Below are 16219 nucleotides of genomic sequence, written 5' to 3'. Positions count from 1 at the left end.
AATATTATATCAGTTTTCAAAACAAACGTAACGTTATTCATTTATCTTTTACTACTTTCACAAAATAATTCTAAGTAATCAACAAACAATACATATATACAAAATCTAACAATATTCATCTTAAAAATACTAATGATTATGAAATGAATAACAATAACAATATACCTGACACAGGACTGATGCTATAGGAAAAAGACGAAATTTGAGATTATAATCGGGACTTATGTTTTTTTGTTTGTAATTTCGAATATGAACAAACTACTTTTTAACAAATTAAAGTCTTATATGTATAAATAAAACAGAAGTAGACTTGACTTGATAGTTATCGAGATTTTGCTTGACTAATTTTTCGGTCAACTTTCCGATAAAGTTGCCTTAATTAGAATGCATTATTTTGACAGCTTGTCAACCTTAATTTCAAGTCCCTTATATCGGCTGAACTTGCCATTTATTACCAACATTAGAATTCAAAGTGGGATTTGATGTTGAGTCGGCGATATTTCGCACGAATTTTAAATTTAAATAACACAACGGATTGACGAATGAAACTGATCACAAAATTTCTTATTTTTTTAAATAAAGTGCAGAACACTGCATTATGTTGTAGTATATATTTAACTTTATACATCACAGATTGTAATAAATTGATAAGTTATCTTAAACCAATAATAATGTTTAATAGACAGTCACTTAATTGTTGGTTTTCAGGTTTGTGACAAGCCAAAGGACTGACGTTTAAATTTTTTTTATAATAACTTGTATTCAAAATGAAGAACTGAAATTGGGTGACTAAATAAAGGTCAAATAAATTGTAAACTTAATAAAATATAATAAGACTTTGTATATATTGGTTGATGACATCGAGTTACCCAACATTTGTATAATCACCCATATATACGAGTATGCAGTTACCTTTACTCATGTCCGCAACTTTTTAAATCATATTCTGGATACAATGCAGTTTCACAAAAAAAAAAAAACTAGGTATTTTGAATGAAATTTGACTTTTAGAGATCCTCCAAAAATTAAGCAAATTGTTCACTATCGAGTCATCATCTTCTGGTTAGATTTATAGTAAGAGCAAAAGAAATTGATTTTTTTTAATGAAACATAATTATGAACATGAAAACAAAACGTGGGCTAGAAAAACAAATGCAAACCAAGAACCCTATGGTGCTAACTTTTAAGGCCGAAACCTAACAATGAATTAGAGTAAGATTACTTTTTAAACTTTTGTCTACCAAGTCTTCTTGAACAAGTATTTTTTTTATTTTTATAAACTCAAGCTTCCGATTTGTAGGCTGTTATAGCCACATACATTAAAAATACACAAAAAATCTGCCGAATGGCCAATGAACTTTAAGTTCAATCCCAAATATACAGACATGATAGTTAAGAGCTTTAGTGAATTTTTAATAATTATTTTCACAGTCTGAAACTAGGCCAATTCTTTTTTGAATTAAATGAAAAACTGCTACTGGTTAAATTCGGACTCTAGGCATCGAAATGATGCATTTTGCTGAAGAGATTGAAGGAGTTACAAAAATACGGGCCCTACTATGTAACTCGATTCTACTTTTGATTATATTCGAAACTGATTTCCGATTCTACTTTCAAACGTACGACGCCGGTTATACCAAATTTGTTTCCTAAAAATGTTATACTTTCGAACGAGTATCGAGAACACCCTTGAAATTTGGTTTAATTTGCAAGGAAATGAAGAACGGTATGAGCAAATTGAAAGTAAAAGAATAAGTGATAATTCCCACATAATGGAGCTGAGTGAGAAAAGGTTTGTACATATACATACGATATAATATTTTAACGCATTCTTAACGAAAATATGTACTTTTGTTTTGTTCAGAACTATTGTTTTTCTAAAGACGGATTTATGTTCTTACTTAACACCATATCATCCGACATGACTACTCAAAGAAAAAATGCTGTTCCGATTATCATTTAGTTATCAGCAGCATTGAAGTTTTGGCAACAGGAGGTTACCAAAACCAAATCGGTGGTGACAAGAACGCTGGACAAACCATGCCTCAAATACTTGCCGAAGTTTTGACTTCAATCGAAAGAGTCCCGTATGTACCCGCTGATGATGCATTTTTAAATGAATGAGGAAGAGAACACATTTGATGTAGAGTGATTATTTGATTTTGCCTAGTTTTAAATCCTGCTTTCGAGTTACGTAGTTCCTCGTCTTTTCGAAAGTTCATAAGAATATAGTTGGCACTACTAGAACTATTCGATTCTCGTTGGTTCGAAAGTAGTCAAATAGATACATAGTACCAATTTTTCGAATTCGAGCAATTTCATTGTAGAATCGCGATCCATAGTATGGCCCGTATTTTTAAGTTCAACAATTTATTTATATTTTTTATTACAATATGAAGATCTGGTAAGATGTTTTTTAAATTTGTTTATAGTCTTCCCAATACGATTTTTATTGCAATACAATTTGAATGCTAAGCTTCGTTTCTATTAGATTTTCCATAATTGTAATTTTTAAAGATACCTACTTACGTACCACGATAGCGTGGTTTTACCTGCTACGTCCTGCAGTTTGAAAGCAATACAAAACTAACACCGAGTATCTTTAGAATTAAAAAAACACGAATTTATTTAAGAAAAAAGTAACATTTTAGTATAAAAGTAAAATGAAGAATAAAGTTAACTTGTTCAAATACACATTTTGTATTATCCTTTCTTATTAATTACGTTTTTTACAAAGCATTGGATGGCTCAGCCTCCACTTCTGATGTATCGTCCTTAATTTCATCTTCTTCATCCTCATCCCCATCCACGACTTCAACACTTTCATTTAAACCCAATTCTTCAATAGCTTTTTCAAGATCTGCAATTTCACGATGTGCTTCTTCAAGTTCACGTTCAAGTTCCTCGAAGTTTTCGTGTGGAATAACAACTTCACCTAATTCCTGGCGAATAAAATCAATTGGATTTTCTGGTTTTTCCTTGCATTTCATTAGTTTGTCGAAAATCTCGCTGAATGTTTTGATTACGTTATGCTGTTCTAGATATTTTACAAATTTAGCTTTTTTTTCTTCAGAACATTGAATGGTGGCGAACATGATTATATTTCTTTTTAAATTTAATGTTTTTAAGAAGAATAAAGTTGAAGCTTGCCAACAACTTCACACTAATTTTCAATTTAAAACTAAAATAAAATGGTGATTTTCACCGTTATATTTTTGACAGTAACATCCAACCCTTGTGTTTAATGTTATGTTAATGATCGCATGTAGGGGCGTTGCAGTCGACAAGTTGTAATAATTGGTCAGTTTATATTTCTAAGTTCCAGAGATTTCCGTGTTCTCTAAAACAAACAAAAGTTCTCACTTTTTATTTCGCAAATCTGAGAAAGTTGCGAAACATTTTATTTGGATATATAAGATCAAAAAGTAAAATGTCTATGGACGATAGCATCAATCAATATTTTGATATTTTGCTGAACAGAAAACGAAGGCTCTTCTTAGCCCGAACCGACTTCTTTGAAATATATGACAATGATTCGATTCGATAAAAAAAAACTATTAAGCTAGTTTGTGAATAAAAAGTAAATTTCGTTTATATTTCATTCTCCTGCTCTGCCCGAGTCCGAGAGAAAACACAGAAATGTTGGATGTATAAACTGGCCAAATTTTCCCATTTTAATTATGTTCAATTGTGAACAAAATCTTTGTATATAAAGTCTATCATCGTGAGTTTTTATGGGCGACATCTAATGGGCTATGGTGACATTAGCTATTGCGGTTTTGTTTTACTTAACTTTTTCTATATCAAACTACCGATTACATCTTGAGGCTTTGGAAGTAGCGATCCCGAAAACGGTGTTTAAGCGAGATAAAATGATAAACGTCCATTTTGACGTTTATCCCTCAACAAATATCAAAGTGAAAACAGTTCAATAGAACGCTTCAAATAGGTCTAATCGATTTTAAAGTTTATGTATTAAGATTCAATTTACAATTAGATATTGAAGTGAAAAATGTCTGACTGTTTAAGTGCTTTTGACAGAAAAGTAAACAAAAAATAACTTTGTACGTATCTTTTAGTGAAACATTTTTTATTTAACACTATTCTTACACTTGTATTTATGTATGTATATGCTGTGAATAGGTACGGTTATGTATTATTATACACAATTACTCACATGTATAATCTATTTTTTATATATATAGGAAAGCTGTCATAGTTTTATAAATAAAGTTATTTCCCTTAATAAAATATAAAAAAATATCACTATCATATGAATTTGATTGAAAATATTATTTATGTATATATTTGAGTTTTTCTTATTTTTTTTTTTAATTTAAACAAAATATTATATTGTATAATAAAGGAATAACAATTATTAAAATTTGAATATAGTAAAATTTTTCCTGTTTTTTTTTTGTTTTAAATTGGGATAACGAAATTTAACAATTTATTTATAAAAATTCTTTTATTTTTAATTATTTGTTGTTGTATATGAAAACATTATTCTCTAACAATATAGATGGTATGTCATTTTTTAAACACAAATTGATAAGTTATACATATGTATTGTATTTTTGTATATTGTATATTTTGTATAAGTAGGTTTATGCATGGATGAGTTTTCGTTTGAGTCAGTTTTTGTTTTTCAGATGTATTCACGAATTTTGTATTTGTTATATAATGTTATAGGTAAATTCATTATTATTATATAATATATTTTTATGAGCATGCCCTAAAATTGTCTTTCATTGTATTAAGTTATTATAAATATATTTATTATTATTGTATAGGTATATTATTACTGTGCCAAACTTATTCAATGCTTATATTTTGTTTATAATAAGTTGTGTTCTTTATAAGAACAAACACTAATAAACTATATTACACGTAGCCCAAGATCCCACTTCAAAACTCAAACCACCATTATTATTTAATCTGCTAACGTCTCAAAAGCTTAACACAAATAGGGTTGCCAATGCTTAGAAATCTAAAAACAAAATTTTCTGTGAGTACAAAATAAACAAATGTTGCACTTAAAAATGGTGTTTGCTAGATGGTTGGTTTAAATCTTAAGGTAGAGTCTTGAAATAAGGTTTATTCTTGTGGCTTAATATTCTGTCAATTAACCATTTTGAAAACATGTCAGGCTTAAGCATCAAAAGCATAGTTGACACATTTCTAGTTAAAGCCAAACTCGAGTAACTTAAGGAATTCTTATGTCACGATTTAATGATGAAGGGGGATCATCTGGACTAGGTGAATCATCGCCATGGGGTCGGATCCGAACAACAGCTCTGCGAACTTCCTCATCACGTTGTGGCATATAAAGTCCGGACGGACCCGAATAGCAAGTGGTATTATTGCCAGATAGTCGAAGTTTCTCAGTTTCTCCATTTATATTTTCTGTGAACAATTGGCCCAGATTAAGTTGAGGAATGTCGTAAAATACAGTTAACGTTAGCATCATTGCAATTAGACCTTAAAAATGAAAAAAGGTAAATTTTTCATGTTAAACTTCTAACCTATGACTTACCACACACTAAATAACATGTGATGCATATTTTGTAAAGAGAACGATTTTCGGGTGCGATTCCATCTCCAGGGATATAATCTCCAAGACCGATTGTAGTGAGTGATATGAAGCAATAGTAGAAAGCATCAAGGGCATCCCATTCCGGTTCCAGATATGCAAAAACTGTAGTTGGTATTGCAAGAAATAATATCGCAACAAGTGCACCTGTGTACAAAAACGAGGGACAATATTATTATCATTATTATTTAGTTAAGCATATTTATAAGGCTTATGTATGTCTAGACGTTATGTGATATGGAATGCTATTGCTTACCGCAAATGTTTGTTCAATTGAACTTATTTTTTGTGAAATTATGTAATTATGAATTTAAAAAAGAGTCGTTACGATCTGTCTATACTTGCCTATAATGCTCAAATGGAGTAAACGAATATTAAAGGGTTGATATAAGTGTCCAAGTTTTGAATTAAGGGTCCCCAATAACCAATTGGCTGGAATCAAAAGTCGTTCGACAACTGCACTTAATAGAACCAATGTTAATGGAATGCCAATGGTTGCGTAGATCATGCAGAAAATTTTACCAGTTTGACTTAAAGGAGTTACATGACCATAACCTTGATATACAAAACAATTATTAAAAGCAAAGTATTTTATAATTTAAATGCTTTAAACTATACCGATTGTTGTTACTACGGTACTGGAAAAGAAAAGTGCCTGGCCAAAACTCCAATTTAAATCATTACTCGAATTTCGTAGAGGCGAGATTCCTCGGTCATTTGCAGTTATAACAGCTTGAAGAAAATCTTCCAAGTCATTATCTGAAATAGATACAATTTTGTTAAGTATTAATTGATGTAAATGAGGTTTTAAAGATTATTAAAAAAACATAATTACATTCTGTTCTAGATAATAGAAACCAAAATAACTTGTTAACAATTATTCTCTAAGTTTTAATTACATACATATGTATATACCTGTTGTAGATTTCTGCATCAAAATTAATTGTGAACAAATTTCCAAAATCGTTCCATTTCAATTAACTTCAATTAACTTTGCGTTAAATTTAATATATAAATTTAAAATGGAAACTTGGAAATATAATATAGTTTGGGATTAGATACCAAATAAACACGAGATGGTGGAAAACGTACTCGAGTTAGACTTTAGTTTTAAGTTTTATATTAAGGACCTAACTTTAAGTAGTGTTTAAGTAAAAAAAAGGTATTAAAAAGTTTTATGAAGATAGTTTTAAGAATAATTGAAAAAAATTGCGTTGGACTATCATTCCAGAGGTCTTGGGTTCGATATCTGCCTGTGCTATCTAATATTTTTTTTTTACGCGTACTGCCTCTTGCGTGGAATTGACAAATCTTGTCATGAAAAGTGCTTTTTCAAAATAACCGTTCGGATTCGACTTTAAATTGTAAGTCTCCTGCATCCCTGACAACAGTACTCGCACGCAGGGATGGTTGAGAGTTGTAAGTCGCTAGGCCCTACTTCCCAATAATTACAACGGACTGTTGCGCCACCTAATTTATTTTACTTATTTAAGATGGCGGACAACAAGGGAATTTTAAAAGCAAGAGCTTTATTACGAAGAATTTACACAATCCTTTTCATTAAAAATGCTCCTGGAATAAGACGGTCGGATTTGTCATACAAAATTTAGGTCCTCCATTCGTGACAATTACTTTTAATTATAACTATCTTTTTATGGGATCATGACTTAATAATGAGAGACGAAAATCTCCAATGTCTCAAATCTCGAATAGATAAAGATATTTTAATATCGACAGAACCAAAATCTTGAACAAATTATTGATCTGAGATTTTGTTTTTACCCATTTGTGTTTTTTTTAACTTAAACAAAACACAGTATAGTCAAAGAATGAATCTTTCAAACAGAACAAGAATACATTTCCACTAATCAAACGCATGTAACATAAGGAAATATTTAATTTTATGCATATGCTATAAGAATTTTAAAAATTTACAACAAGTTAATCAAACAAAACTACAAGCTAGAGGCTTGGGGGTTTTTGAGATATTACTTTTTGAAATTCGAAAAATAGTCATTTCGATGCTTTGTTAATTTATGATGTTGCTTTTTTCAACAAGACCTGTGATGGTTTTCCCAATTTATTACCTTGTTCTTCAATACTTAAATATTTATATTGTTTTATATGATATTCAAAAAGTCTTCATAAGTTTCTCCTGCCTAAAAAAATCTAAATAAAACGCTAAGCCATGTATGCAAAAACGGTTTTCAATACAAAAAGGTAAAACGGTTTGAAAGTAAGTTTTGTTCTTGTAAAGAATCTGTTATCTCCCAAATCAAACTAGTAACTTGAGCAAATAGTTGAGATTAAAGATTGGATACAAAATCAGTACTAAAATTTAACGGATTCTTCAAAACTGTGCAAGTATCAAATTTAACGACGAGTGTAATTAGGTATATTGATTTAACGAAAACGTTTTGGTAATGATTTATAAAACGAAACAAAATATTATGAAAATTTAACTTTATCACCTTTATTTAATTTAGGACGTTGACGACTTTAAGTCTAAGAAATTAACACTTATTGATCCAGGTTTTGTCATTTCAGTTCAGCTGAATTTCATGCCTTAGTTTCAACATAAAACAAAACTATCTACTTTTATTTGAATAAAACCCAAGAGACAATTGTATCTATGCCTACAATATGCAACTACACAGATAGCTACACGACTTTAAGACCCAGATAGAGCCAGATCCAGACACATCCAAACACAAGCACAAGCACTTTAATAGAAAATACCTTCATTATCCCAAGAATTATTGTTTCATAAATATTCAACAAGCTATACGAGTACAATATATTCGTCCTCGTACCCCATGTGCATATAAAACAGCTTTAGAATCTTATTTACCGTAAATTTGAGGGTACTTAAGTAGGAACTCAGATCTTCTTTTGAGCACATCGATTGTGGCGTTTCGTGCAACAGGAGCTTCGATGGCCTGGAAACAAAGGCTACCAATCACCAAGTACATGGCGTACAGGAACATAAAGAATATAAACCACACGTGCTCCCTCCTCAGTCGTTCGCGATCTCCTCCTACCACCAGTGTCGTACATTGTGGCTGATGCGAAGCTGCTATGTTTTGATAAGATGAACGTGTGTTTGTAACTACCGACGACGTCGATGACGATGGGGCCAACGAATCATTTAAATTAATTTTTGACTTATCATCTTTGAATTGGATTACATTATCAAATTGCGACAAAATATTTGTTTGTTTTTTGAACCTATCGAAACCCTGGTCCGTGATTCCAGATAAGGAATCCCCTTTTATTGAAGATTCTGGAATGTGCTCCGCAGGCTGCGGCCGTCGGTTTGGATCAATAATTTGAGCTGAAGGTGGTGATGTTGGTATTGGTATGACCTTATCGAGATCTTCGTAATCATTTCGGTCCTTGCTTTCTGATATAATTCCGGCTGACTTAAGGTTGGCTTTTGTCTTTTGGTATTTAGTTTTAATTGTTTTGCGTAGTGTGTTGTTATTAAAGTTATTTTTGTTATTGTTATTATTATTATTATTGCACTCAGACGATGTTTTGTTTTTATCGGATTGAGAGACTTTTCCAAATTTACCATCACTCCCTAGATTCATAATTTGATTTTAATTTGGATCCTTTTTTAAAGTCTGAACAAATTAATAAATTAAAATATAACAATATGTTCTTAAGTTTTTTAAAATACTTTATAATACAAAAAATGCAGAATATTTACAACAATTTAAATGGTTTTGCAATCGAGATAAGTTTTGTTAGGTACTTATATATTTTAACTTTTTTAGGTTTTGAACATTTCAAGATCTAACATTATAACACAGTAGATGACTATCTACTTCCATTTTAACTTTATAAATACAATTAAAAGACTTCAGACAAAAAGGTTGCAGCTTCGAGTTTAAGATTAAAATTTTGAATTTAAGTTCCCGCAATCAATATCAACAGCTTCATTAACCCAAATGTTTGTTAAATCAATGCATAAATATTTCATGGCCAGCGTCATTTATTGTTATTGTTTTAAATTAAAAATATATTATTGCATTGTACATTAAGGTAATAACTAAATTTAATTGAATAATAAAATATAAATAGTGTCGCGCGCCAGACTCTTGTCAATATCGATAAAGAATTTGGAACATATTTTTTTCTTACACATAATAATTATATATTCCCCCGATAATGAAATACTCATTATATTCCCATAATCAAATTGCATTGGCATCAAAAGTAAATATGAATGTACGTACCTACCTATATGTTATACGTATAATTATTATATGAAATCGATTTAACGCCTATTTGGTGTATTAGTGTGTGGTTGATGGATTTTGGTAGCGAAATCTTGGCCAGTGTGGGACTTTCTGTATGACTCCAATGAAAGGGGTAGGGCTCCAAGGCGTTAATGTTTCTAATGCTTATGCTTCTAAAGCTTTTAGACATTCATAAAGGATAATTCCGATCCTGTCCTTAGGTTTTAAGTGAAATGTTGAAATAATAAGTAGCTATACTAATGTGGTTTCGTATGTCTTCGCTGGAAAGGGCTGTTAATAATTAATAATGATTACTTATACATCCTTAATCAATGTCAACTATATGTATACTAAATGTTATGAAACTTGACATTAGGACCTAATTTTTCTACGGTGGTGTTTAATAATTAACTAAATGCCAGAAATATAATAAAAATAGGTAGAAATCAGCTCCCGTGACAGTTATAGCTTAATCACCCCGAAGCATGTTTAAAAGATCAAGTTAACAAAATACGTATACATAATTTAGTAAAGGTCATAATTCTGCTAGAAAAGAACATATTTCTTATAAATATGGATATTTGTTATTTTGAAGTATAATTGGTTTTAAAAATAAACGGTATTTAGATTTTAGAACAAATATACATATGCATTTGTTTGTCTATTTTCTTTTAGTAAATTTGGTATGTGTGTCGCCATGGCCTTATGAAGTTATCATGAAATCTGGATTTTTTCACAACGAACCAACATTTTGATTGTAAAAATAGGAAAGACGACAATAAAATAATGTCAAAAGTATCCCTTAAAAATTAAAAATACATAATTAAAAATTACCAACCAAAAGAGCCGGCAAGCTCACGCAGCGAAACAAGAGGCATACAAAACGGCGCTGCACAAAAGGACTAGAGCTGCTCGCGAGCTCTACGAGCAGAAGAGGAGAGAGGAACACCGGCTTCTTAGACGGAAAAAAAGAGAACATGAGAAGCGCGCGATCGAGGAGATCGAGGAATGAGGTTCGTAAATTTTACCAAAAGGTAAAAAAAACCTCCCAAGGGTACCAGCCACGAACCGAAGCCTGTAAAGACGATCAAGGGAACATCGTAGTAGAACCACAGTCGATGCTGAGAATATGGAAAGATCACTTCTCCAAATTATATAACGGCGACGACGAACCGAATTCCGCTGTAAGGGAGATAGAACCACTCAACCTCGGCGACGCAGATCAACAATTCCGCTTCCGCCAACAAGACCTTGACGAAGTGAAGATAGCTATATCTAAACTTAAGTCAAACAAAGCTGCTGGAGCTGACGGCATCACCGCCGAACTATTCAAAGCAGCAGGCGATGACTTGGTAGGGAGCATGCACCAACTCATCTGCAAAATATGGTCGGAAGAAAGCATGCCCGATGAGTGGAATCTCAGCATAGTGTGCCCGATACATAAGAAAGGAGACCCTCTAAACTGCGCCAACTACAGAGGCATCAGTCTCCTTAACATTGCGTATAAGATCCTCTCTGCCGTGTTATGTGAACGTCTGAAGCCATTCGTCAACAACCTGATTGGTCCTTATCAGTGCACTGATAATGTGGCTTCAGACCAGGAAAGTCCACTATCGACCAAATATTCACACTACGGCAGATCTTGGAAAAAACCCAGGAACTTCAAATCGATACCCACCATCTCTTTATCGATTTTAAAGCCGCGTATGACAGCATCTATAGGGAAGAGCTCTACCGAGCAATGTCTCGTTTTGGCATCCCTGTCAAACTTATCCGTTTGTGCAGAATGACGATGGAGAATGCACGCTGCTCTATCAAGGTCGAAAAAGATCTTACCGATGCATTTGATGTCAAAAAAGGTTTTAGACAAGGCGATGCACTGTCATGCGACTTCTTCAACATCGTTCTGAAAAGAATTGTGCAAAACTCAAACGTCAACACTAGAGGCACAATCTTCCAAAGATCCATCCAATTACTCGGATACGCAGATGATATTGACATAATTGGAAGATTAAAGCGTGATGTCAGTGGAGCGTTTTTGAGCATTGCGACGGAAGCGAAGAAGAGGGCAAGACCAAGTATATGCTGTCATCAAAAAAGGACACTGAACGACGACGTATTGGACAAAACGTCACCATGGACAGCTATAACTTTGAGGTAGTTAAGGAATTTGTCTACCTAGGCACCGCTATTAATGCAGACAACGACACCAGCGCTGAAATCAAACGAAGAATAACTCTTGCAAATCGCTGCTTCTTTGGACTTAGAAGGCAATTTAGAAGTAAAGTCCTCTCTCGAGCATGTAAAATCAACATCTATAAGACACTCATCATCCCGGTTCTCATTTATGGCGCTGAGGCCTGGGCCCTGTCAAAGAAAGATGAGAGCGTCTTAGGATGCTTCGAGAGAAAAATTCTTCGGGTGATTTTTGGTCCCGTACGCATAGATGGAGAATGGAGGAGAAGATATAACGACGAACTGTACGGGCTGTATACAGCGACACTGACCTAGTTAGCAGAATTAAAGTCCAACGGCATAGATGGCTAGGTCATGTAGAGCGGATGGACATCAACGCTCCAGCCCGGAAGGTCTTCGAATCCAATCCCGAGGGACGGCGCAGTAGAGGAAGACCGCGACTCAGGTGGGAGAGGACTTCAACCAACTTGGCGTGCGAAACTGGAGACAGCTAGCTAGGGACCGAGCTGGCTGGAGACGCTTGTTGGTTGAGGCCCAGGTCCGCCCGGACTGTAGCGCCACCTTAAGTAAGTAAGTAACCAAAAGAGCCAAGTCAACCGTGTGGTAGACAGGCCACAATCAACAAAAGTCTCCTTTTTCTTCACCTAACTATAACACTTAGAAAACATGTTTAGTGGAAGTCTTTTTGTTAAAAGGGGGACAACCAATAAAACACGTCAAATTATTCCATATAAACTATTCTATTATAAACGCTTAATTTCTTGACTCAACAAATTCAATTGAACCACTTTACAACCTGACATCTAACGACACTTTCTTAATGCTGCTTCAGACGGAACAAATTCTTGGAGATCTTTCACGTTTCAATGTTTCGATAATTGTTGAAAAAATGTATAAATGGTCTTCTAAAAAATATTGTGAAAGCATTGTTAAACCAGCAATAATTTAAAGTTTTAAGCGACACGACGGTATGGAGTTTTTATTTTACTGTTGATAATTTTTGAATGGATATAACAAACATAAAGATTTTAATAAAAATTTGAAAGAAGTGACCTTTTGAATACTTTTTTGTTTGAAAGTATTGTCAGAAACGTAATATGTTAGGTACAAATTATTGAGTGTTAGCTTCATATGAAAGGAGAAGGTATTTGCAAATTATCCCTTCGTAACATACTCAAAAGTCTTTTTATCTAAGGAAATTTTGATTAAACCAGTCCTGTATTTTCTAAAACCATTCTCTGGGTAGTAGCAACTTAGAATAAAAAGAATAATATTTCTATTTTTTTAAAACAATACCAGGAGTGCATTTATCAATTATCACTTTAAAATAAATACTCATTTCTTCAGATTATCCCAAAAAGGCTTTTTAATATACGGGTATCATTATCATTAGTAAAAGTAATACTTACACGAAATATTGCAGGATTAATAATGATATAACACCGAGAACAAATGTTAAACATTATAAGACAAACATTTGTGGATGATTTGCATTTTTTGAATTATTTCGGATCAAAAATTGATGAAACCCATTTGCTATTTTTTTTATATGGTGTTTAGCCGCAGACTCTAGTAGTTAGTGCTATTACTAGTTTAAGTTTATATTGTAATATATTTATATATAAATAAAGTTACAGTCATAATTATAATAATTTGTGTTGTGAACGCTCTTAAGGGTAATAAATACCCCTTAAGTGTATAGCATAAGAAAGGAACTATTTTGAATGTCTGCACAATGTAATGAATGGCAAAATATTGAGCCTGGCAAGGCAAGTGCAGTGAGACTAAAAAGCGTCCGAAATTGGAATCTAGAGTGTAATGAGGATTCCTATAAGTACGGGTATTACAGTTGAATTGTTTTAGGAGAGAAATGTAAATGCATTGTTAACTTCCCATAGGAAGTTATTGTAATGGGCCCGATTTGACAAATTAAAAATATTGACATTTCTCGACGTTTCAAGGTTCGTACGTTCGCGACGTTTTTTTCATTGTCCATAGCTCAAGAACCAGAAGAGATATCGACTTCAAATACATTTTGATATACAGATAATAAGGCAGAAAGGGCTTTCAAGAAAATTGAGTGGGCGTTTTTTTTTTTTACAATAGCAGTTTAAAAAAGTGATGAACATTTTGGTTAACCCTAAATATCTTACGAAAAAATATATGTTTTGAAAAACAATCCAACTAACGGTTTTTTTATAAACCAAAAAAACTGGAATAAAAATTGTCACGTCGAAAATTTTATAAATAAAAAATGATTTCATCTCCAAATCAATTTTGTGTCACGAAAAATCAAGTTTTTAACATCTGGTAAAATTTTGAGAAAAATCGAATTGACAGTTTTTTTATAAGAAATAAAAACCTAAAAAAACATTACTCAAAATTGGTAAAAATTGAATTTCGACTCAAATATCTTTTCAAAAATTGGAGATTATGGCTTCCAAATAATTTAAACTTATAATAAATATTGTTCTCAACATTCAGTAAAATTTTGAAAAAAAAAGGAAAATAATATTTAAACTTGGTAAAATTTACTTTCGACTCAAACAGCTTTTCAAAATTTAAAATATTGTCTTAAAACTTTTTTTTATTTCACAGAAAATATTGTTTTCGACGTTCTGTAGTTTTTTATAAAAATTCAACACTCCATTTTTTCATAAAAACATAAAACCTACAAAAAATAGTACGGAAATTTGGTAAAAATTGATGTTCGGTTCTTGATATCTCCATTGTATATGAAAACAAAGATATATGATATATAAAGATATCTCTCAAATTAATTCATCCAATTTGTAAAAATTTAAGAATTGCTACAAAAATTGGTAAACAAATTTTTTCCGCTTAAAATCTATTTAACAAAACTAGATTTTCAAACTAAACTATTTCTATATATGAAAAATATTGTTGGTAATTTTAAAATTTGTAAGAATAACTCAACTAACAACTTTTTTAACCCCACACTAAAACCTTCAAACTTTTAAGCAAGACAAATAGACAGACGGGATGGGAAGTTATCAGTGTGGGTCGCATCCCAGCCTCTTTTATAAGGAAATATCGATACAATAATGACATGCTAATGACTGTGCGACCATTACGTACTACGTATTCAAATTTTTAATACTTATAACGATAAATCAATGTTCTCACCGGGGAAATTTAAAATAAAGTATAGAAAGGAAGTATACAAAAAAAAAAAAAAACAAATTGTATCTTATTAATTTCCCACACAATCCACCCATGGTTAAATTTCAGGGAAAAACTCGCACTCTACTTGTACTCTACTGGATTCTGGGATAAATGACACTCATTAATTCCATTGCATCGCCAAAACTGCACGTTGCTGATGGCTGGGTTAGCTGGTCTGGTTGGCTAGTCCATGCGGGAAAAGAAGAGAATTGCTAAAGGTTAAGTACTGTGTTCCTTCGTAAGTACAAGTACACATGTTTGATTGCACAAAAGAGGAAACTTTGCAATAATTATTCTACAGGATTTGTTCCTCCAATATGCATGAGCAAAACAAAAAACCTCAACATCTATAGAGAAGAGTCAGAGTGGAAAAATATGTAGTCCTCTCAGAGCTCAAGTGCTTCGAGCGAAAACTTTTCAATTAGATTTTCAACATCCCTCTTATGCCAGCAGAGCAGAGTAGGAAGGGAATCATACAAGTGTTGTGCGGAGTATTCCATAGACCATAGGAGGTATAAGTGCTTAGTGTAACATAGTTATGCTTCGGGGGTAGGTGCATTATATTGCAATAGTGGACTATGCCAAGTAGGGGTTGACTTAAATAAATTAATAACTGAGAAAGACTGGTCATTAACTTTTATTGTGAATTTACTCGTCTCGTACATACTCTTAGTATGCCCATGTTCATGTTATGTTTACGGAAGTCAAAAGAAAAGCTCAGCAATCAAAACTTTTTATCATTTCATAACATTTTACCATCCATCAAATATCACACACAGCTTACAACAACAATTGTATGTTCTCTGTCTTAAAATAAAATCCTTTCATAGTTCATTTGGCTACCAATTTAACATGTCTACATGTTTTTTGTTGAACTTTGGTTGCAATCATAATGTTTAACTTGACATTTTTGTTTTGGTATTTTATAGAAAATAAATTTTTTTTGCCACAATTTTTTTATATTTGGTCGTGTCTTGTAGAAATAAATTCTGTGATTTGT

General features: G+C 32.3%; 2 protein-coding genes across 2 annotated transcripts; both read right to left on the bottom strand.

Moving 5' to 3' along the window:
* Positions 1-2597: 2597 nt before the first annotated feature.
* Positions 2598-3867, bottom strand: LOC129945973 (c-Myc-binding protein homolog). Its single transcript, XM_056055969.1, has one exon. The coding sequence runs from the start codon at positions 3093-3095 to the stop codon at positions 2730-2732; it is 366 nt and encodes a 121-aa protein (XP_055911944.1). The 5' UTR covers positions 3096-3867; the 3' UTR covers positions 2598-2729.
* A 190-nt stretch (positions 3868-4057) lies between these two features.
* On the bottom strand, positions 4058-9201 carry LOC129945971 (potassium channel subfamily K member 1-like). The gene is made up of 5 exons (XM_056055968.1): positions 8445-9201; positions 6212-6352; positions 5939-6148; positions 5537-5740; positions 4058-5481 (listed from the first exon to the last, which is right to left on the bottom strand). Exons 1-5 carry the CDS (start codon positions 9184-9186, stop codon positions 5207-5209), a joined length of 1572 nt encoding a protein of 523 aa, XP_055911943.1. The 5' UTR covers positions 9187-9201; the 3' UTR covers positions 4058-5206.
* Positions 9202-16219: the final 7018 nt, after the last annotated feature.

This window comes from Eupeodes corollae, chromosome 2, assembly GCF_945859685.1.
Source record: "Eupeodes corollae chromosome 2, idEupCoro1.1, whole genome shotgun sequence".
NCBI classification, from domain to species: Eukaryota; Metazoa; Arthropoda; class Insecta; order Diptera; family Syrphidae; genus Eupeodes; species Eupeodes corollae.
This window is presented reverse-complemented; position numbering and strand designations above follow the sequence as displayed.

What these genes read in the sequence shown, in the direction of transcription:
- LOC129945971 (XM_056055968.1), bottom strand. Translation starts at nt 9,186, where the DNA reads ATGAATCTAGGGAGTGATGGTAAATTTGGAAAAGTCTCTCAATCCGAT. An exon ending in TAAGTACCCTCAAATTTACG is followed by an intron (nt 6,353 to 8,444) that starts GTAAATAAGATT and finishes TATCTATTTCAG; the next exon opens with ATAATGACTTGGAAGATTTT. An exon ending in ACTCCATTTGAGCATTATAG is followed by an intron (nt 5,741 to 5,938) that starts GCAAGTATAGAC and finishes TTTTGTACACAG; the next exon opens with GTGCACTTGTTGCGATATTA.
- LOC129945973 (XM_056055969.1), bottom strand. Translation starts at nt 3,095, where the DNA reads ATGTTCGCCACCATTCAATGTTCTGAAGAAAAAAAAGCTAAATTTGTA.